The sequence below is a fragment of the Mixophyes fleayi genome, chromosome 6 (assembly GCF_038048845.1).
Source record: "Mixophyes fleayi isolate aMixFle1 chromosome 6, aMixFle1.hap1, whole genome shotgun sequence".
Lineage (NCBI taxonomy): Eukaryota > Metazoa > Chordata > Amphibia > Anura > Limnodynastidae > Mixophyes > Mixophyes fleayi.
Window position 1 is genome coordinate 199,996,279 of NC_134407.1, and position 23,419 is coordinate 200,019,697.

A 23,419-nucleotide genomic window follows, 5' to 3' on the forward strand; every position below is an offset into this window, starting at 1 on the left:
TAAAGTTTTACGGTCCCTACTTGTGGTTGTAGTAGCCTGAACACTGCTGGTGCCTCTCTCACACTTACCCAATGCATGGAGCTACTGTGGAGCTCCCAACACTCCAGAGCAGGGAAGGCAGACCAACACCAGACCCAAACTCGACCAACTAGGGGGTGAGGTCTTACCTCAAACATTCATTTACTATTTTGTAACATGTACAAGTACTTTCACATAGTTAAACATTTCATTTATATAGATAACCCACATGGCTCTGTAGCATTAAGCAACATGTCTTGCATCAAGTGTGTATATTTTGACCCAGTCACGTTCCTCAACCATATGTCTGTAATCCACCAAAGGGACATGTTCACACAATACGACTACTGGTCCTTTGGTCACTGGGTGTTACCCAGAACAATAGCCAAACACTACTCCTCAATTATGGCATGCCCCCCTCAGGTCCTGGCTGAGTACTGCTCCAAATACAAACTATAAATTCAGCTTGAACAGTAAAGTCCTTAATAAAATTTGGTGCCACTACTACCAGGGATCTCACAGTGATCTTTAATTCCTTTCAATTACTGGAATGCCAGCTCACAAGCAGGTGTACTGCCTATTACTGTGGCAAGTGCCCTTAAGACTCATTTCTTTATTCCAGTCTATCAGCCCTCCTCCTAACTCCTGTATCCTGGCTCTCTCCCCTAGTTAGTACCACCCTTTCCTTTAGGATGTAAGCTCTCAGGAGCAGGGCCCTCTTTCCTTGTGTGCTCCTTCTACTGTTCCATCACCCTCTGTACCTCTTGGACGTCTTCGCTAGCCCTGTTTTCTTTAGATTCGGCCTACTTATCGCTGATTTCTACCATCATTTTCACACATTGTCCCAGATATAATTTGATGTGCTTTACCTTGTTACCTGTGTTTGTATGTATTTTTCTTCTTTCTGTATCATGTTATGTCTTGGGTCTCTGTTTTTTTGTATATGTAATGTACGGCGCTGCGGACCCTTTGCCGCGCCTTATAATAATACTTTGTTACAAGGGTGAGCAGCCAGACTCAGAGGTCCCCTTGCTACAGCTCCTGGAACTAAGAGCTCAAACACGATTTTTTTGCGTGATGAATCTGTCAGGATGCCCGAGCACCTGGTGCATTCATGTGACCTGTCGGGGGGGCGTCCCAACTCCTACTGGACCACCAGCCATTTCTTCTTCCAGCATGTATAGTTGGGAATTAATCCCCTACCCAATGCTGCGGCACCACACATTAAATACACATTTATTTTACAAAACACATTTAAAATCATATTTCTACACACCAGGCACATAGCACCACAAATTAATCTGATTGGCGCCGCAAATTAATCTGATTGGCGCCGCAAATTGATCTGATTGGCGCCGCAAATTGATCTGATTGGCGCCGCAACTTCAGGTATTAACCAAACCATTTTAAAATACGTGAGGGACCTGGCCACACTTGGTTGGTTATCCCATTGCTAGCCACCACTTAAATCTGTGACAGATGTGCCACCATAAGGCTCCTGTAATCGCTTGCTTCTGGGTGTTTTGTGTAGCTGCTGCAGCACCTCTTTGCTGGTGACTGACTTGTCCCTACTGATCACTTACTTTGAATCAAGACTGTAGGATAACTGGCAGAGCGTTGGCTCAGAACACTGGGCTCATCACAGGACAGCCAGAGGGGGATTAGAGGATTAGCTGTCTGGGTGACATGTCTAAATCTCACGCGCTACATATACATTCTAGGACTTTGTTTCCTGAGTTCGGGTGTCGACTCTTAGCTGAATATGACTCCAAGAGGATAGTGCTGCCACAGACAGAGCTCTTCGATGTCAGCTGTGGTGCTTTGCTTTCTTGGACCTCCAGGGGGCAGCACACATGCTGAATTCATTAGAATCCTTCTATTACTGACGGAAAGGAGTTCACTGCTGCTGTTCTCCAATACCTGAAACCCCCCCCCTTTCCCAAAGCGGTCTTCTCCTGTTACCAAAACTCAGAAATGGGGAAGGCAGCCAATCAGTGGGGTCCGCCCTGTTCACGTTGAACAACCCGAGATGAGATTTTATCTCCTTTTGAAACATACGCGTATAAACGATAGCTAGTGACACTTCTACAGCTCTCCTTTCGTGAATATGACTTATACAAGACATATAATTGCATTAGGAGCAGAGTTGCTAATAAATGAAAACCACAATCTCTTCCTGGTACCTTAAGACTCAGAATCCCCCCCCTCCCCCACCCCCCCAAACAAAACCTATTCTTGTTATTTCCTTGCTAGAGTTCTAAATATCAGTTGCCATAAACTACAAAGACAGCTAACATCACTTGCCAGATTTATCAATGCATTTTAAGACAAATATTTGGAACACTGCTAATATATCACTGCACTAGGAAAGTCAGGACAGCCTGAAGAGACTATTGCTGGTTCCTCACCTGCTTCTGAATGATCTCACTTTGGTTTGTGCCTTGGAGAGTCTGCTCGCGCTTCACTTCTTGATGTTTCTTTTTCTGTTCCTGCATCTGCTTTACCAGCTGCAGATGCTCCTGGACACTAGATGCTTGCACTGTCACAACATTCTGGATCTGGTGGGTCTGTGCTGTTCCTGTTGCTTGGATTTGGAATGGTAGCTGCAGTTTTATTTGCTGGGGAATGCCGCCTTGCTGAATCTGAGCCACAACTTGTGATGGTAAGTGGGAGAGGACTTGCACCTGCTGGTGAAGCTGGGGCACTGTGATGACCTGTGCCTGAGTGGGCTGGATCTGCAGCTGGGCACGTGGTGGGGACTGCACCATCACTTGATTGGCTGGTTGGATGTGGGGCTGAGACTTTGGCTGGGGAGCAGAATGAAGCAGCTGTTGCTGGGGCAACGTTGACTGAATATGGAAGGAAGCCGGCAGTGCCATCTGAAGTGAGGGTTGTGTTTGGCTTGGAGTGGATGTCAAGGTTTGAACCTGGGGTCGGCTTACAAGCCGAGGTTGCCCGTGTACAGAAGGCACCTGGACAGTGACTTCAGATATGGGGGTCTGGACTGTAACTTGAGAAGTAGAAGTCTTTGTCTCGGATGACACTGGGGCTTGGACCGGCAATGCCGGTTGACAATCTTTGAATTGTGGCGTTTCTGGCACCAGCTGGGATGTGCTGGTTGGTGCATTCTGCTGGCTGTCATCAGATGGCACAGCAGATTGTGGCTGAGATGTCTGTGGCTGTTGTGGTTGATGCAAGGACTGAGGGTGATCAGAAGCCTGAGGTGGTAAACCAGGAGGAGCTGGGACCTGATCTGTGGACAGAGGCTGGGCCTGTGTCTGCAGCTGAGAAGAATGGGCTGGAGCGAGTGGAGGAGGTGCTGACTGATTACTCTGAGCAGGGCACTGAGATGCAGACCTCTGCTCTGATGCCGCCGGCACTGCAAATGTACAGATACAAAACAATTAATCATTTTGGAAGGGACATTTAATTACAGCATGAGATTTACCAGTTCAAAAAAGCAATATATCCAAGTTTATAAAAGTAAAAAACCTGTACATACCTGGAGTTCACCAATTCACTAATAAAACAGTGTGCTGCAAACATATCTAGCAAGATGTCTGTAGCTAAATGGAGGAAGTCAAGTTCCAGTCCTAATTATCCTGCCCTCCAATAGTGATGGAACACCCATCATCTATTGTATAAAGAAACATACCTGACGCGGCTGTGGAAGTCACAGCAGTAGCTGTTGATGTGGATCCTGGGGGCATCGGTGTGAAAAGGAACCTCTGGATGGTGCCATTTGGCATTGCAGCCTGCATTAATTGCTGCCCAGGACTGGGTATCACAGTCACTCCTTGTGGAATTAACTGCAACTGCCCAGGGGTTTGCCCCTGGCCTTGGACCACAACAGTGAGGCTCTGGTTTCCACCCTAGATAAAACAAGAAAGGCAGATAAAAGTTGCATCCTTCTACTGAAGGCATCGGTAATGACGTTGGTTTAATCTTTGCAGTCTCCGTGAGCTGGAGGGTTCTGTCAGTGACCTCTATCTTACCTGTTGCTGGGTGAGCTGTGTGAGTTGAGCCATAGTTAATTTCACCTGCCCCTGCTGAGGGGCTCTATTAGCCTGTGCAGTAGTGGCCTGGGGCTGAGCTTGCTGCACAGATGTGCCCAACTTATGTGCTCCGCTGGAAACCGTAGTACCAATGGGAATAGTAGTGGTGACAGGCTGACCCCTGATTATCTGAGTGACCACCTGTTGAGGCTGACCTATAACAGAAACAAAAACACAAAAATCAACCATCCACACAATGGAAATTGAAAGACAGACATAGCCAAGAGCATAAAATGTTTTAAAGAAGGGAGATGAAGTACCAGACTGGAGGATTCCTTGTTGTACCACGAGTGGAGTCCGCATAATGGGCTTTCCTAGTGGGGACTGCTGGATGGAGGGGGTCCTGATGACAGTCATTCCAGGTCTGATCTGTGTTCCTGCAGTGATTACCTACAAAATGACAAGGCTGTGTATGGTTAGTGTGTTGGGAGATACTGCAATACAATCACATTTCATGCTCCATCATCAACCAACTGCAAGGCAATTTAATAAATCATTGATAATATATTCATACAATGCTGTACATAACCACATAAATAACAGCAGTAAATGACTTTTAAATGGTATATCACCGTAAGCCCCTTGTAGGTATCAACCATAGGTAACAACTATAGAGGGCCAATAATGGACCAAATACATATATGATGGTTGTAAAACAGCTGGTAGCCAAATGAGCTGACCGTTGGACCAACAACACTATATTATAGTCCAAAAACACTGAATTAAAGTCCAAAACAATATCTTGTATTAGTCACAAACAATGTCCAAATGTAACTTCCATAAGTTCATCCCTCCTGAGCGGGGATATGTAACAAGTGAAGGTGATGCAAAACGGTGAATGATCCCCAGATAGGGATAGTTCAGTTCCGAAAAACAAATCCTGGTATATGCGTATTATAAGCCAGATAGGTCCATCGGGTGAGCCCAATTATGGAGACTGGTTTAGAGGACTTACCCTTAGTGATGCAGATTGCGATTCACAAAATTGTGGATAGTCCTAACCTGAAAACGCTCCTTTGTGTGTTGGGCCTGTTGCCGTGGTGATGTTCCTCATGTCCTGTTGCCTGGCGGAAGTGTCCGTCTCAGAGTAAATGTTCTTGCGCATGCGCATGCGACTGTAATGCCGCCGCTCGTAGCGGTGGTTGAATGTGCTTGTTCTCAGCAGTAACTGCAAAGAGCTGCACAGCCGAGTGGTTGTGTGGCTTCAAGCCAACGCGTTTCACCTTGGGGCTTCCTCAGGGATTGTAGAAGGGGGCCCATTGATTAGTTTCTTATAGGCGCCCATGTTCCGGGTAGGCCACTGATAGGTTATCATATGCCCCATCTTTGATGGACAGATCTCTCAACCAATGGGGGTAATCATGATGAATGAATTTGTTTTCCTTTTGTGTTGTTGTGTATTCCACATTTCGTGTTGCTTACCTATGGGGCTTAGGATTGATTAATAATGTACCATAATTGGATAACACAGGATATTTGTCCATATTAATTGTTAACTTAAAAAGTTATAGTCTTATTGGTAATGTTCCCAGATAAGTTGCAAATATTGCATTTTCCTTCAACTAGTTCCTTTATAAGGAGTCAAAAGTCCTTTTTCAGTGGTGCAATGTCTATCGTTCAATAAACATCTCCTAGGAGTTCCGGGTAAAAGTAGTCCTTGTTGCTAGTTGCACAGTGGCAAGTATTGCTTATGTTTGCAACAAATTCCTATTGCCATATTGCTAAAATAAATAACGTATATATGTATACGGTCATATGTTCATGACCAATGATGGTGTTTGGGCTATTTATTGGATACTCGGGATTCCCACATTCACCACCGGTGTGGGAATCCCGAGTATCCAATACGACTTTATTGTTTAAATGTATTGTTGAATATGAATGGCATTACCCACTTTAAGTATGGGCCACAATATTGTGGCATAAATAGCCCAAACACCATCATTGGTCATGAACCTAGGAACCAGTTGAAGGAAAATGCAATATTTGCAACTTATCTGGGAACATTACCAATAAGACTATAACTTTTTAAGTTAACAATTAATATGGACAAATATCCTGTGTTATCCAATTATGGTACATTATCAATCAATCCTAAGCCCCATAGGTAAGCAACACGAAATGTGGAATACACAACAACACAAAAGGAAAACAAATTCATTCATCATGATTACCCCCATTGGTTGAGAGATCTGTCCATCAAAGATGGGGCATATGATAACCTATCAGTGGCCTACCCGGAACATGGGCGCCTATAAGAAACTAATCAATGGGCCCCCTTCTACAATCCCTGAGGAAGCCCCAAGGTGAAACGCGTTGGCTTGAAGCCACACAACCACTCAGCTGTGCAGCTCTCTGCAGTTACTGCTGAGAACAAGCACATTCAACCACCGCTACGAGCGGCGGCATTACAGTCGCATGCGCATGCGCAAGAACATTTACTCTGAGACGGACACTTCCGCCAGGCAACAGGACATGAGGAACATCACCACGGCAACAGGCCCAACACACAAAGGAGCGTTTTCAGGTTAGGACTATCCACAATTTTGTGAATCGCAATCTGCATCACTAAGGGTAAGTCCTCTAAACCAGTCTCCATAATTGGGCTCACCCGATGGACCTATCTGGCTTATAATACGCATATACCAGGATTTGTTTTTCGGAACTGAACTATCCCTATCTGGGGATCATTCACCGTTTTGCATCACCTTCACTTGTTACATATCCCCGCTCAGGAGGGATGAACTTATGGAAGTTACATTTGGACATTGTTTGTGACTAATACAAGATATTGTTTTGGACTTTAATTCAGTGTTTTTGGACTATAATATAGTGTTGTTGGTCCAACGGTCAGCTCATTTGGCTACCAGCTGTTTTACAACCATCATATATGTATTTGGTCCATTATTGGCCCTCTATAGTTGTTACCTATGGTTGATACCTACAAGGGGCTTACAGTGATATACCATTTAAAAGTCATTTACTACTGTTATTTATGTGGTTATGTACAGCATTGTATGAATATATTATCAATGATTTATTAAATTGTTTTACAAAAGGTACATTGTCTATGGGCCCAGGGACCAACTACTATTATCAATACTGTGTACAAGGGTTGAGCTACCCTTTATCCTTTCCCTCCCCCATCCCTTTTTCCCCTCCGGTCCCCGTGTGGCTGCAGTATACACAGATCCTATATATAGGGAGCGCTGAATCAACATCTTTTCTATAACCAACTGCAAGGATCTCAATTCTGTAGAAAGTGGCTTCAACAATTCTGTTTTGTCTTTAAGTTTGAACTGGTGTTTTTCTATTTTATTTAATAGCGATTACCATTAGTCTGTATACTAGTGTCCAAGAAGAGGTTAGGCCTGTGAGTGTAAAAACTGTTCACAGCTTGGAGGCACCAGGAACAGAAAAATCAATGTTGATAAAGAGACTGCAACTACCACCCGGACGTCTGTAAGGACATGTGGAACAAAACCTACACTACACACATTGGAAGCAGTTATTTTTCAGCCGGAAACTATATGTATTATAGTGTTGCTTATCAACTCACAAGCAACAAGTGACATCACTGAGGCACTTAACGGTGAACAATTATGAAGTAGTGCGTATTAGTGAATCTATAGGCTGCCTTTTTGTGAATACTTGTTAAGCCCACAAGAGGGCTTCCTCCATTCCCATGGGTCCACCTGGTCTGTGGCTCCTATCTTCCCAGACTCCCCATCATTTTCTGTGTTACGTTCGTGTTTGAGGGCAGCAGTACATACCTGTTGGGTGGTGCCAGTGGTACCCGTAGTTCCCAGATTGGGACGGATGGAGACCGTTGCTGTACGAGGCTGGAACGTTGTGAAGGTTTGCTGTACTCCAGTGCTAGATGGGATTATTCCTAGCACTTTCTGCTGCATCTGAACAACACCTGGATGGACAGAGAGGACTTCTCAGGATAAGATAGACACAATGAAAAGGGTCAAAACAAAATTGCAAGATCCATCCCTACCTCCCTGTGTTGAGGGCACATTCAGAGCTACTATCTTGCTATTGGCTGGAAGAGGCAGCGTGGTGAGGACTTTCCCTGACACAGATACTGGGCCTCCGCTTATCTGGAAGGTTTGGCCTGAGGTGCATGCGATATCAGTGCTCGAGGCTACAAAACACAATGCATCCAATGGTCTAGTTACTGCCTCAATGTGCGATTAGTACATGACAAACCCATAATTTCTCCAGCTAAACTGGATCTAACATAAAAAAGAAATCTAAAAGCCCTCGATATTTAGGAGACCTCAGTACTGCAGAAGGGCTCAGCACACGTGCCAAGTTATCAGTTGCCTCAACTTGAGCTCTGTTTTCCCTTCTGGCTTTAACTTTTGTATTGGCAGCACACACATAGCTGTTATCAGTGTCCAGGCAAGGCTGTTCCCTCTTTTTCTGCACTACCCACTGCTTTAGTTTCAGCACTAGCACTTTCACGCCATGAAGACTTAAAAGGAACATTGCATCATATTCATTCCATTTACCTGTCGTAGTCTGTCCTTGTTTCACCCATGTAGCGAACGTCTGGTGGAAGTTCTTGTTTTGCTGGAATGATACCGTGGCAGGAGAAGAGACCTTCGTTGCAAGTACCACCTTTGCTCCAGAGGTAACTGTGCTTGCTAAGGAGCCCACCACCACTTTGTGCGGAGTGGAAAGTTGGGTCAAAGTGCTGCTGGTCGGGACTGTGCTTGCAGTGCTGCATATCAGTGGTAGTTTTTGCTGTTCCAGTCGTTTCTAAAGTCACAGATCATTGTAGATTAGTTGAAAGATAGCGATATGTGGAACAGATATACAAACAGAAACCACACACATGTATGGTTGTATGACGTGCAGGAGTGTATAGGCTGTCAGCAGGAAAACCTTTCTATGGAGTAGCAGACAAGTGGACCATAGACCCCAGCTGCAATCTTAAATTTAACTCTGAATCGTCTTTTGCATTCGTAATTTGTGAATGTAATGGAATCAACGTGTAAGAATATTTAATATGTTTCAATCTTTTTAACTGGGTGGTCAAGGTCAGTCAAAGTTGTACTACCTCATCCGCAGCCTGGCAATGCCAAGTATATTCTCGCCTGTTGGATCAATGGGAGGGACCAGCAGTGTTCTGCTGCCATGCCTGTGGTGACCTAGTCAAGGACCTGAGTACGGCAGATCCCTTCAAATATGGCTTCGGGATGGGTTCTGATGAAATTGGAAGGCAAGCGACCTTGTGGAAGCCCCAGAAGGCAAAGCGCCGCACCAGAGCTCAGATAGCTCCTGTAGCTGGTGCTACCAGACTCTGCCAAACCTGAACCAGAATTCAACTCAAAGGGGATGATAGACACTGGTAACAAAACCCTGGACGTCAGACTGGACCTCTCCAGCTCAGACTAAATGGTGCCTAGACCAAGCCTCTGACAACATGTGGACTTGAAGCAGCCTAGTAGTGACAACTAAATCCCTCCAATACCTAACACTTGATGGTGTGCAGTTGGGAGATCTGAACAATACTGTTGCACTCTATAAAGGGGTAAGTTACAAAACTAGCCCTGAACCGCTCCAGATGTCAGGAAAGAGCAAGAGGAACAGAATATAATTAGCGCTACCCTGAAAAAAATGTAGACATGGTGATCCAAGTATAGTGGGAATGCATCTCTCAAGTAGGCCGAACCTCTCAAGGCAGTATACAGAGTTAGACTGGTAAATGTTCGCCACCATTAGCCACGGATGTCCAAGACACTGCTGTGTCTGGGAACAGACCAGATTCAGTTGCAGAAATAAAGATCTTCTCCTCACACCAGGTAACCAAGGGCAGAGATCGAAGGTGACAAAATCATGTATTGGGAGCAGGCATACGTAGGGTTTTATAAATCAACTTGCCATTCTACTAGAGGGAGGTACCAGCACCTACCATCAGTAACCAGAAGTTATTGACCACTCCTAATGGTATTCTTCGACACCAGACACTCACTGATTGAAAGTGCCAAGGACTACTGGGTAGCGCTGCCATAGGACACTGGGTTGAACACGGGACAGCCGGGAAACGCATTACAGTTTAGCTCTCATCAGTCTGATACAGGACTAATGCAGGGGACAGGTGGAATACTGGATTTTGCACACAGAATGGTATTTATTTGCACCATTCTGAAACACCTACCAGTGTTATGGATGATACACTCCAAAGTGTGTACAAAGACGGTATTATACATTACATGGGGCTCTACTGCCCTTTATACAAATTTTTTTCCCACAGGGTTACCAGGGGGTAATCAAGCCCTCTGCCTCATTAACCAACCCTGACACCACTGTATGCTCCAGCGCACTCTATACCTCATGGTTAACAGTGGAAGAACAAGAAACACAATTTGCAGCAATCTGTAAATTCCCAAATGACTTGCTGTCTCACTGACACATATCCTCAAGAAACCCTAAAACACAGGCCACAAAGAACAGGACACAAAGGTATAATGAACCCCTGTAAGGAAAAGTATACAGCAGTCAATGTAACACTATCTCCATCAAACGAGAAACTCATAAATATATGATTTCCTATTCCAATGTAACCCAATGTTTTTTTCAAAAATACCTGAAGCAAAAATACACACTGCATTGCTAAACAATATACACACAAACACGCTGCGTCAACAACACAAATAAACGTATACAATAAGTTATTTATAAGCGATCCAGCCACAGGAGGTTATGGAGGTTGGGTTCTGCCAGTACCCCACCTCCGAGCAGGTCAAACTTAAACCATCTGTGAACACACTAATGCTGGAGGAGAATAACACATTACAGACAATCCAATGAACATGAATTAAGAGCGTTTAGGCTGCAGTCAATGCTTTCACCCACCTGCTGGGCTGTCAGTCGCTGCTGCTTCAGCTGAGCCTCCACCTGAGACTTGGCATCTTCTCCCTTCTTCTGGTCACTGCTCTTACTGTGCTGCTCTCCAGCCTGAACCTTCTCTTTCTCCACCCTGGAAGGAGAAGGAGGAAACAAAATCAACAATGAATCTTGGTGGAAACTAGGCCTGAACATTCTACAGGGCAGCACAATAAAAGGAATTATGGTGGAACTAGAGCAGTAAATAAACCAAGATCTTGAGGACCGAACAAGAACGATTGATAGTGAAATTAAATCAACACAAGAGTCATAGGACTGGAGAACTCAATAGGTATGTTTTTTGTTTTTTTAAATAACGATATTACACCTTTCTGAAAAACATTTGATCTCCCACAGATCCAGTTCTTCCTCTGCAACCCAGGTCTCAAGAATGATTGGGCCAGTCTGTTTGGGGGTTTCCGGTCTTTTGGGGCGAAGAGCGCTCGATCGAAGGCCCTTCCTCTGAGGAGTTGGTGTTTCTGCAACAGGAATATTGTGTGTGAAAAGCTGTTCTGTAACAGCCTAGGGACACAAACTGAAAGGCATGTACACCACTGCGGTCTTACCCTTCGGTGCCTCTGGAACACCTATCGGACAAATTATTTTCCTGATACAATACTCTGAGCGGATCCCATAGGGCCCGACATCTCGCCGCTTGATTATTTCAGTAGTAGTGATCTCCGTTTCTGAAGATTCTACCAAATACATAAGTTTTCCAGTCACGTTACAAACCAATGAAAAATTAACATGCCTGCGCTCCTGTACTGATGGGGATACAATAATAATAATAAGCATACCTGTACGCGTTATCCCACCGCCAGGAGGAGGCTTCGACGCCATGTCATCCCACCTCAAACTTGCCCATAGAAGACGCAGCATCAGACTCACACCAGCCAATGATTTCACTGTCTGAAGCCGATACCTTCAAAACCACCATGGGTAATAATTAGTCAACACAGTCCAAATATTGTGCCTCACTTTATATAGAACAATATTTATAGGTATGTACCGTGAATATAAAAATTCTAAAAGGGGTGTTCACACTTTTGCAACTACAGTGCAGGTTTTCTATTTTAAATGTCCCCAAAAATTGTCCATTTGTTTTTCCATTTCAATTTTGTTGTTGCAAGATCACATTAAAGGTGGGAAAAGGTCTGATTTCAGATATCACAAACACCTGCAATTTCAATAAGTGTGTAGAGCTTTTAATTTTAGATCACTATGACGTATATCCAACAGTGTCCCTATCTCTACTTCTGAGATGTGCGCTTGTATGAGAATGTATGTAGTTGTGCATTCCTCTAGCTAACAACTTTGAAGCGCACAGGAAAAAAAAAAAAAAAAAGATACATGGAAGAGCCAACTATGGGACAAACAGAACCATTACACAGTTAACATAAACCGATGTACAGAATATGTTTTAGGGTACACAAGGCAAAACAACAGTTTTAGAGTGAAATAATCTAAGATTACAGTACGACATCCCTACTACCAGCCAGAATATTATATGTTACACAAGTCAACATGCCTGGCAAAAAAAGTATCCAGCTGTGAACAGTCATTCACTAACAAAACCTGCACATTCATAATTGGGATATATATTTCCAGTTCAGAAAGCATTGCACTATAGGTCATGTTCTATATTGTGGCGTACTAAACAATTATTAGTTTAGTCGGTGGGCGGGGAGCAAAAAACTATTAAAATATATATTTTAAATAATTGAAAGCGTCTTAGGAAAATGGTACAGTTAATTGCAGAGAGGCAAGAATTTATTGTTCAAATTCTGCAGTTAAGAAACAAATGGTTTTGATCCACTTTTGCAGAGTACAGCAGTATGAAAAGAGATCAGATACAGAAATCTTGTATCTTCAAGTGCCAGATAAAGTAGCAGAAAAAGTCTACATACCTCCAAGTTATTCCGAATGTCGGCCGAGGGGAAGGATATGGCCAAATATCATGCGCTGGCTTCGCGTTATAATTGAATGTGGGCACCTCTCGTATTCCACCTTTTCGGGAGAGCTTTTTGAGATCATCATTTGGAAGGACAAATATGCTTTTTTTATTGCTCTTAGTGACAAATTTCCTGTACGAAGGGAGAGCCGTGCCAGACCTCGACTTCTTTGATTTCGTGAATTTCATCAACCGCACTCTGTCCTTGGTGGAATACTCTTTGCTCACGGTCATTGCAGATGAAATCGTCCCAGACGGGGTGGTCAACGAGTCCGTCAAAGTGGTGGTCACCACCGTTTTACACTGCTCTTTTATGGATAGAACACCCTCCTGTTTTGGACTTGGCGACATGACTTTAGTAATTGTAGTTGTCCTAGTTGTAGTAGTGACTTCAGTAACAATAGTTTGGATTTTGGTGCCCACGTTCACGGTGTCCAGCCCATTCTGCTCGGTGGAATCGTTACTTAGACTGGACTCCTCCCCGGAGTTTACAGGAGAGGACAGGTCTTTCTGGATTGCTTCATTGTCTATTACTGCACAAATGGAATTATTCCTCTTCAGAAAGGGTTGAGGGACTGCCTCACTAGCACCATCAAGTATTTTTACATTGTGAGAAAAAGCCTCCCCCACACATTTTTGGGAATTAGTCAATAGTTTTTCATTTTCCTTGGCGGTCTCATAATCTTTAGATTGACTTGCTGATAACTGAGCAGAGATGCCATTTTTCTCCTCCGCATCCTCCATATTGATGTCTCCGTTCATCAAAGGTTTCACTGTTGATTCTTTTAGATTACCTCCATTTTCAGAGACAGCCCGCGAGATGTTTACCTTCGGCTCGATTTCATGGACAGACGGGTTTTCACACAGGTCATGGGGTAAACTGTGTCCTTTATTAGAGAAAACCTCTTTCCCATTGACCTGAGGTGTAAGGTCTCCCTCTGCCTTTTCAGAGTGAATATCTTTATTGCATTTCTTGCTGTGGAAATCCAAACATTTAGGTGCAACAATAGTCCTTTCACCCTGGCCTTGCTGGTCTCCATTCGTACAGTCCATTTTGATGTCACATAAGCTTTCTTGATTTGTTTCTACAGGATTTCGGTTGTTTTCTGACTTTGCCGCCTCTTGATTTTTGCAGCCCTGGTGGCTGCCGACCTCGATTCCATCAAGATTGGATTTGTGGCTTTCTTCAGGGAGAACAGACTTAGTGGTTGTCAATTCTGCATTTAGATGATCTTTATCCTGATTAACCTCATGTAGATTGGGTAAACTGTTTTTAAGAGAATCCTGGCACTTTGCACGGTCTGAAGACAGCGTGGTTGCAGGGTCTTCCGCCCAGGTAATGGAATCACTACAGTCATTAAGTTTATCTGCATTGTTGTGGCTTTCTTCTTTGGTTTCTACTGACCTGGCAGGCACATCACTGTTCCGAGAAGAAGTGCTCTGATCCACATCTTGCTTTTCACATTCTACCACACTACAATTTTTTTGTACACCCTCTGTGTCACCTGAAGGGGGACATGGTTCAGAACTAGAGTTAGTGGACTTGTCAGTGTCCTGAATAGGCAAGTCCGGATTTTTTTCAGTGCAAAGGACTGCAGGTTGTGCACTGCTGCCATCGTCACTGTCCATACTCAGCTTCCTTTCTAGAGGTTTAGTGGCAGCGCCTAACTCGTTATCAGTTTTAGCTTTAATTTTAGTGCCGAGAGGTAAACTTCTTTGCTGGTCTGAGGCAACACGCCCAATCTGTTTTGCAGCACTGCCTAATTTCAGTCTCTCCAGTCTTTGTTTCTCTTCAAGTGTAAACTGTTTGACCCTACGTTCTAGCAACCCATCCAACCGAGAAGTTTTAACAATTTTCTTATACCACGTCCTCATTTGAAACCCAAGGCTCACATTGATTAAATCCGCATCCGGAAACGTTTCCTCCTCTTTCGCGCAAAGTGCATCCACCTCCATCGGCTCCTCCTTGACTGGTTCAGGCTTTTCATGTTCTGGAGACACAAAAGCATAGTCACCGAGACTTGTACGTCATGTACATGAGCTAATCTTACTGTAATATAGAACAATGTCAGTTTATGTACACCTGAATACTGACACTTCCAAGCACACAATTATTCAGCTGCATTCAAAGCAGAGTGCATCTCTACAGTCTGGCTGTAAATGAACATGGCTCAATTAACCTGTGGCTCTATAGGTATTGCAAAACTACAAGCCCCAGCATGCTCTAAAAGCAGATAACTAGCTGATAATTGGCAAAGTTTGCTGGGAATTGTAGTCTCACAACACCCACCTGTAGAGCCACATTTTGTCTAGGCCCGCACTAAACCCTTCATTCGAAGGACTATAAAGCATTAGAGTTCTGGTGAAACCTACAGGTTAATAGCCACACTTTGTGGTTGAGAAATGGCAGCTAATAAATGGGACTATGGGAGGACAGCACAGTATCTTATCATTGGATTAGTAACTATAGCTGATATGGCAGGACATTAGAAGACAAAATGCCCTCATACAAGCACAGTCAATAAACAGATCAATCATTTTACTAGGATAAGTTCAGCTTTGTTGACATTTCTTGTAGAACTTCTAACCATCCTAACACCGTAATAACAAACACAGTAACAGTAGCTAATTCAGACAAGATTTAAAAATACTGAGAATGTTGGACCCTACCTTTCTCTGTAGATATGTCATCATTGTCGGTCATATGTTGCCTCTCACTGGCCTCAATCTGATTTTTAATTTGGTCCCTTCGATCCTCCTCTTCTTTAACTTTGATTTTCACAGCATTGGCTTCTTGTTTTATCTCGCACCCCTTCTTATCATCGACCTCCATCCCACTCTCAGGTTTCTCACCATTCTTTTCTGGAGCAGAGAAAATTGCTTGTAAAGTGGCAGCACCCACCAGCACTGCATAAAAACAATAGGGGGTATATTTGGACAGTAACGAGCCTATAGATAAATCCCTGCGGTCACTCACCCAACATTTTCCTGTAGTTTACATTTGTTTTTCCAGGGAACCGCGGCATGGACCGGTGGACGTGCGTTTTGCTGATCCAGCTCCAGCCTCCGTACCCGGTGACCCTGTACTCTTCCCCCTTCTGTTTCCAAACCTGAAAAGCCAAATCAATCTCATGTTACCGCAGTGATAGCGGTAAAGTGTCTGGCAGAGTGTGAGGCCGTAGGGAAGAGGTACCTGATGTTTCACAGGGAAAGTGTACTTGACCCAAGTGGCCTGCTGCATGGTCTCCTCCTCCTCCTGTTTCCTCTCCTTCTTCTTCACTTTGTCTTTCTCTTCTCTTTCCATGGAGGTCATCCGCCGTAACCTGGACATTAACATTTATTAGTCCTTCTGACAACCACGTCAGGGGTTAAAATGAAACTCTTAGAGGAGAACTATCAAAGACGCTGTGTACAATCAAACAAGAACATTTTATTTCCTCTGTTAAAAGTCACGAACACCAATCTTTTAACAACACTACAATTACCACACACTACAATTACCTTGTGTGGCCCAAGGACTCCCGCCAAATCGGTAACATGACGACAGGCTTAATGGCGCATTCCAGTATTGCTAATGCCAGTGCAAATTCGCGAGGCTTGCTGCACATCTGAACAGCCTTGATCCAGTTTGACCTGCAAGAAGAGAAGGCGTTCCTGAAGCCCTCCATAAATCTCTAGCGCATATAAAACAGACCACACAGCACAACATATAGTACCTGTGAGAGGCCCAGTTGGGATGGAGAAAGGGTGCAGGGATATTGTTCTCAAGTTGAACGATGGTGAGCCTCAGTGTTGATATAGTCAATACCTTAGACCCGTGCACAGACCCGTTCCACTTGAACTCGCCCATGGGTGACATGCAAAATTTGTGGGAGAGATGCCTCCGCTTATCATGGTCTTCTCTGTGCTGGTGCTTATTCAGTGCAAAGGAGTTGGTGGTGTACTGGTTGTGGTACACGCGGTATTTCCCCTCCTGCCCCAGCTTGAAGTAATTGCTCAAGACACCCCTCATAACCACTTCCTTTCTGGTGCTCAGCCGGGATATCTCACCTTGAGAATTAACCACCAGGACCTGTAACAGCAAAACAACAGTAAGTTAATAAAGTAAAGGTATTTCCTGTCCACAAGGTCTCCCTTATAGCATGGGATCCTGGAGAACAACGTCTCCTGGTGACACCAACATGAAATGAAACAGGTCAGCTAAGGATCGTAAACAGTCTACACAGAGGTTTGCAATTTATCATCACAGCACTCAGACATAATAGGGACACCTTTAAAAGCTTAGGATAAATAGGTTCCACAAAGACCCATTTCTCAAAATAGCAGGTCACAGCCACGTGCTAGACAAATACCACAAGCCGCACGAGATTGCAACCCAAATTTACTAGAATGAAAGTCTGTCTCAGTGATTGGTGCAGGAGACACCCTCTCGTTAAGGAGTTGGAGATTTAAAACTATTAAAAAAAAAAGTAAAAGAAAAGTACAGATAGTCCTCAAACCTCCATATTCAAGAAATCCTTCACCACCTATGGCAGATTCTCAGGAGAATTTAGGAAGGTCTATAGACACCAGAAACCAGGTGGTGACTATTCAATAGCACAGAAAGGTTCTAAGCCCATAAACTCAGCTGAAACTGGAAGAGAACCAGAGAGTAGGTTAGGTGTCCCACTGAGTGCAGTTGGTCCATATGTGGCCGACGCAAAACACAAACCTCTCTGCCTTCCTTATAAATCTTATTTGCTTCATGGACTGCGGCAGAGAACTGGTGATTCTTCAACAGACTTAACTTGCTGTCGGGGTTCCGTAACCTTGTAACCATCCTCAAGGGTCCCTTCCCCGTACACAGAGTCTCGGTTGCGTCCCCAGGACCCTTCTCCGTCTTCAAGTCTCCAGAGGCTGAAGAAAACAAACAAACAAAAATATTTTTTTAAAAAATGCATTACATAACTGACAGACCAATATGAACTGTATAACGTACCTAGTCCACCCTCACCTGCGTCCTCTTGCTTGGAGGCTTGTTGCTGGGATAGTTTATTAAAGCTTTCCCCCTGCTGGTCAGGTGCAGTAATGCTGGTACGGCCATCATCGCTGCCAGACTGGGGTGCAGAGGACGTACTGGTACTGGAGGCAGCATCAGCAGCTTCTATTAATATGGAAAACATTAAATTATTCAAGGTGATATGTAGAGACAAACACCATCTACAATGCATTCGATCAAAGACTTTACAGCAGTTTCCACGTACAGCGTTTTAATAAACAAAGCTAGAGCCACAGACTTGGAAGTTGTAGGCAAACCTGGTGATGTCATGACTGATGCCAGATAGTGGCGGAAATAATACAGCACAAGAAAGCTGTGTGGGTCAGATCTATTGCCAGGTACTTTGTCCAACAAATGTATGTGCAAGAGCAGAAGGAACTAAAAGACATCTGGATGCCATAGGCTGGTATGGAATACTGATAACTTAAGCAATATAATGTACAACAAATTGGTTCATAATCATGAACGATACTGGAAAACACACAGGCTGAGATATGGGTGAGCATTGGGTCGAGAAGAGTAATTACACATATCAAAACAGTGCTGGAGAGGCAACTTCTACACACATAGCCGAGACATTAACACACACGGTACCTGCTGTGGAAGACAAGGACGACGCAGGGTCTGTACACTTGTCACCATCCATCTCCTTACTGCTCTCTAGAGGTGGGATCTTCTCTGGTTCTTTCTCTTGGGTGTCAGTAGATGAAGGCTCTTCTGTGCTGCTTTTATCACCCTCTGTTGTCTCTACAGTAATACACAAAACACAGGTCTGCATGAGGGAACTGGAGTGTGGCTAATTTAGAGGTCACTCCTGTTACAAAAACTAGATATGGTTATTAACTATCCATCAATATCACTGAACCACAAGAAAAGCCTTGTGAGGTCTCACCTCCTGTCTGACCTTTCTCAGTCCCCTCTTGAGCTCCATTATCCTCCGGTTTTGAATTGGAGTTATGAACCTTGTTACTATCCTCCCCGACTGCACTGGTATCTTCTGCCGACTTCTCGCCCTCTGCCAACACCTTGGTTATCTCCGCATCCTCTTGTTGGCTTTTCAGACGCTCCATTATTTCTTCTAATAAGAGACAGAGAAATAAGTGTTTTATGTATCATATGTTTGATTAGACACTAGGTCTAAAACATGAAAGCCACCTTGTAAAACACTCATGTAAAGTAAAGAACTGAAAAGTAATAAAGGGAACAAACGTGTGTAAGCATGTTAAACTTGCACCCAGGATCCACTATTGGAGGTTGTACTGCTAATATAATCAAGTAGAGATCAACCTCCATCATCATAGTTATGTAATAGGACAATGGATACAACAAACCCCACATCCAACATAGATTGCCCTATGCCAACAATATAACGAATGTCTTACAGGATTCACAGCAAGCTCCTACCATTGACTACCGATAGGTAGGATCGATTGTTCCCCTTTGCTTTATTGGTCAACTCCTCAGTTATGTCCATGTGTCGATGGATTTCTTCCCGTAGGTCTTCTATAGTTTTACAGAGGTCAGCTTCATAGCAGGTCTTGTCCAGACACTCCATTAACTCATCCAGCTGTGGTTTTGAACTGTAGTACCAGATCTTCTTGCCCTTACCATGTGCAGAGTCTTCTTCTCTACAAAGAAAATATGTATATGAGAATAGGAGCTTATAATCACATCAAGCAAAGCACAGAGTGTGAAATGGCTTAGGGACAGGTGTGTTAAAGTGATATAGTTAGATGTAAAAATGGACGAGGAGCCAAGTGTTCAAAATAGTTATTAAATTAGAATCACATTCGCTGGCAGTGAAGGTAATGAGAACCCCATTTTCCCCATTAAGAAAAACCACAGATCTCTCACCTCTTGGGAGTCCTGTTGGTAGGCTACTCAACCCCATCGTTTTCCACATGAGGCCAGGTCTCATGTGGAAAACGATGGGTTTGAGTAGCCTACCAACAGGACTCCCCACATGTATCAAGCGGAGAGTTTTCCGGTGGGTTTGAAAAACCAATCAGATTCTAGCAATCATTTATTTAGTACATTCTACAAAATGATAACTAGAATCTGATTGGTTGCTATAGGCAACATTTCCACTTTTCAAATCCGCTGTAAAACTCTCAGCTGGATACTTTTACCCCCAGGACTGCATTTAGTTTCTTAGATTGGACGAGACATGCTTTTATTGGTTGTGGAAAGGGCACCTTTCTCTAAAGGTAATTTATTCCTGGAGTTCACTTAACTTATCTAAAAGATTATATTTTAACAATGTCCAAGTAAGCCAAGTCCATTTTTAAAAAACACAAAACAAAAAACAACACCCTTCTTCATAATTTCCATACTGTTCAATAAAAACTATATTAATCTTTTGTGTATTTTTATACAAAGCATCCATCCAAATCCTGAGAGGTCTGGAGAAAGAAAATGCAGCTACCCCAGACTTAAATGCGGTTACTACTGGAAAGGTAATGTTTTCAAACAATTTTCCATCTTTCTATCCATGAAATTTTTTGAAGGACCTCCCCCTTCTAAGGGGATGTGTTAGGATATCGGGACTGCCTCTAACTCTGGTGATCATGAATCACTCACTGACTATGTAATGTTGTCATTACTTCTGCAGCTGTGGGGAGCATGAGTCACTGCACACCTTTCTCATTAATTTAGGGTGCGTCTCTCCTGACCTGATTGGACCTTTGGAGTTTAAAACTTCCCTCCTGTTCTATGAAATCTTTTAGTGATAGAAGTTACTCTGAACATCCTGCTCTCCGAGATTCTCCAGTTACTGCTTCCACTCTGATTCTGTACTTTGACAAACAATATTAAGATTCCATCTCAGCCGTTTGGCATCCAGCTTACTTTGATTTCTTGAGAGTACTGCAGCTAGATCTGCTTATATGAAACAATTGTCTGCTGGTTAGTAAGGAGATCTTTCTACATCACTTTACCTGCTGATACTGTACTGAGGGGCTCTGGGCTCATCTCAGTTAAGCTTGGACTTTTGATGCCTTCAGGTAATCAGGTATATTGGATATCCTTCATTACCAAGACTGCATCTGAGTACTTTTATACTATCAGAACCATTAATCTACTGTTTGAAGTTCTACAGGCTTTCAGTGTCTCTGCAGATATTTTAATTACTACAGCTGTTTGAAGCTACCATTACTAAAGACTTTGTTCTGTGTCCATTAATCAGATGCAAGCTGTGTTTGTTCTGTATCTGATCATTGGTTACTCTGGATGTTTTCTACATATTCAAAATAAATTCACAGTTGTTTGAACTTCTCTACTGCTTCTATCTTGCCTTGAATTACCTAACAATACTACTGCAACAACTTTCAGAATAAAATCCCACTCTGTGTAATAAAACCCTTAATAATGTTATGTACAAAGAACACTCTGCATTTAGGGTGGCTCTCCTCAAAGAAAACAACTTTTATTGTTGCCGACTCTTGAATTCCCATGATTACTTGCTTCGGTAGTACTTTTACTATATCGAAATTAAATCATATGGGTTCTTCCTTGATCTTACCATTTCCACTATTCAAGGACCAATCTTACTTTTCAACAGATTCCCATGATTTCTGGTATTTAATCTTTATCGAACCCCATCTGTGACTTAAATCTTAATACTTTGATCTACATACAAATGCTCCTTTGTTAAAAACAATTTTCTAATCAACTCAATTATCTGAACTGCTATGGTGGCTGACATGTGTCTGTCTTATTTTAAGGTGTACAATTCACACACAGAGGTTCTGAATAAGCTGTTCCTTAGCACAACCTCTACAGACCCTATGATGGGTTATGCATTAATTTCCCCACAGGCTCTCCAAGGGTACTAAAAGAACAAGAAACCTAACTTTTACACAACAACATGAGAACAGAAATAACTAGGCTTACCCAAGTTCCATGCATTTCAGCCCTTTTGGGATGCGCTCTAGGTCTATTTTTGACTATAACTTCCTCTACGAAGGGCACACCGACATGGTAACCTGGAAGTGCTGTTACGGCGGAGCCAGCTTATGATTCTGCGCTCACATCTCTCATGTTGACTGGACTTTAGTGTCCAAAATCTAGCCCCTGCTCCATATTACCAGCTACGGTAACACACAACAGCCTTGAGGAGCCACCCGGTGCCTCAGGTAGCATACTGCCTGTGGCTTGATTCCGAGGCCTACAGGATCCTTCTCCGGCCATGTATTGGCAAGCCCCACATTAAAAAACAAAACAAAAAAACAAATAAACAATCCGCTACCTACACTCACCCTGCCTACTCAGCTAGGCAAAAAGACAGACTGAGGAGGGGCTACATTATATAAGTTCAGAGGAATACGGTGCTCATCCATTCGTTAGGGCTGCCAGGGAGCCTGAAAAAATATGGGATTTCCTAAAAGATCTGGTATTAATTCACTCCATTCATGACAATAAACTTAGGAGAAACCAGATCTTATAGGTATCTTTTGTTAAGGCCCAGCTTACTATTGCAAGCATTAACAGAAGCAAAAGTTAGTGCACCTTTCTTATAAAGGTCCGACTGACAAGGACTTTAAATCAGGCTGTATTTTAGCAAATTCTTAAAAACATTGATACGCGTGTGGGCTAAGATGATCAAATGTTAATGTCCGAATCCATTGGATAATTTGATTGTTTTCTTTGGAAGTTTTTCAATCAAAAATATCACATGGAAGCTAACTGAAGTGTTGTCGATAGAGGCTCTCTCTGCTATATCAGGCAGGGGGTTGGTTTTCATTTGTGCAACAAGTGTGTAGCAATGAGGATATGCAATATATACGTCTGGCAAATGGGGAGGTCTGAGCAGAATATGGCTGGCAATTAGGGAGGGAAAGATATCTGTGTAGAATAGCTATAGCTGACAATGCTTTGTTATCTCTGCGCAATAAAGGTCTACAAAGGGGGATCTATTTTTCATATCACTATTTTGAATACCTACACCAAAAATGGTCATTGTTTGCACAATACATGACCTTTCCTTCATCCATAGCTAAATAACGCTGGAATTCTGCATTTCAAATATCAGAATCGACACTGGTATACACTGCAAATGTATATCTGCTATGTCACATCAAAATTGTACTGTGTGTGTGGAGCAATTTTACATAGCTTAGCATATGATCAGATTAACATGTTTGGCTCATCTGTGTATCAATTATACAGAAATGCATTAGTTTGTACATAAAAAAAATAATATGTGGAGTTAGCATAAGCCCCTGCAATGTTCTACCTGCAACACTGCATCCTGTCCTGTAGCTGGGGAATTATAACACTACATTACTGGTATGCAGCATTATGCCTTTAGCTATGTTTTACTGACCTGTTTGCAATGTCTCAAGTCTCGTTTCATGTAACATATACAAAATATCATAACGCCACTGACTAAGGATATTTGTTTTCATTCAGCACCCTTGATTAAACACTGCTTCATTAACATAAATCACACTTCTGAGA

At 43.1% G+C, this 23,419-nt stretch overlaps 1 protein-coding gene across 10 annotated transcripts in view; it reads right to left on the reverse strand.

The window, feature by feature from the left end:
• Nucleotides 1-23,419, reverse strand: part of BPTF (bromodomain PHD finger transcription factor) — a 42,144-nt gene that overhangs the window by 11,232 nt on the left and 7,493 nt on the right. For 3 of the 10 annotated variants that reach the window (XM_075178024.1, XM_075178015.1, XM_075178018.1), the window contains exons 3-24: nt 19,367-19,590; nt 18,855-19,040; nt 18,557-18,709; nt 17,903-18,067; nt 17,636-17,820; nt 16,641-16,996; nt 16,426-16,557; nt 16,118-16,247; nt 15,902-16,034; nt 15,595-15,786; nt 12,881-14,915; nt 11,771-11,895; nt 11,540-11,668; nt 11,302-11,452; nt 10,944-11,067; nt 8,594-8,843; nt 8,077-8,223; nt 7,847-7,995; nt 4,334-4,463; nt 4,014-4,228; nt 3,674-3,890; nt 2,427-3,397 (exon numbers count right to left, since the gene is read on the reverse strand). In XM_075178024.1, coding sequence (XP_075034125.1) covers nt 2,427-3,397; nt 3,674-3,890; nt 4,014-4,228; nt 4,334-4,463; nt 7,847-7,995; nt 8,077-8,223; nt 8,594-8,843; nt 10,944-11,067; nt 11,302-11,452; nt 11,540-11,668; nt 11,771-11,895; nt 12,881-14,915; nt 15,595-15,786; nt 15,902-16,034; nt 16,118-16,247; nt 16,426-16,557; nt 16,641-16,996; nt 17,636-17,820; nt 17,903-18,067; nt 18,557-18,709; nt 18,855-19,040; nt 19,367-19,590 — 6,499 coding nt within the window. Of the gene's footprint in view, nt 1-2,426; nt 3,398-3,673; nt 3,891-4,013; nt 4,229-4,333; nt 4,464-7,846; nt 8,014-8,076; nt 8,224-8,593; nt 8,844-10,943; nt 11,068-11,301; nt 11,453-11,539; nt 11,669-11,770; nt 11,896-12,880; nt 14,916-15,594; nt 15,787-15,901; nt 16,035-16,117; nt 16,248-16,425; nt 16,558-16,640; nt 16,997-17,635; nt 17,821-17,902; nt 18,068-18,556; nt 18,710-18,854; nt 19,041-19,366; nt 19,591-23,419 lie in introns of all 10 variants that reach the window. The other 7 variants (XM_075178025.1, XM_075178023.1, XM_075178016.1 and 4 more) reach the window with 6 other exon arrangements.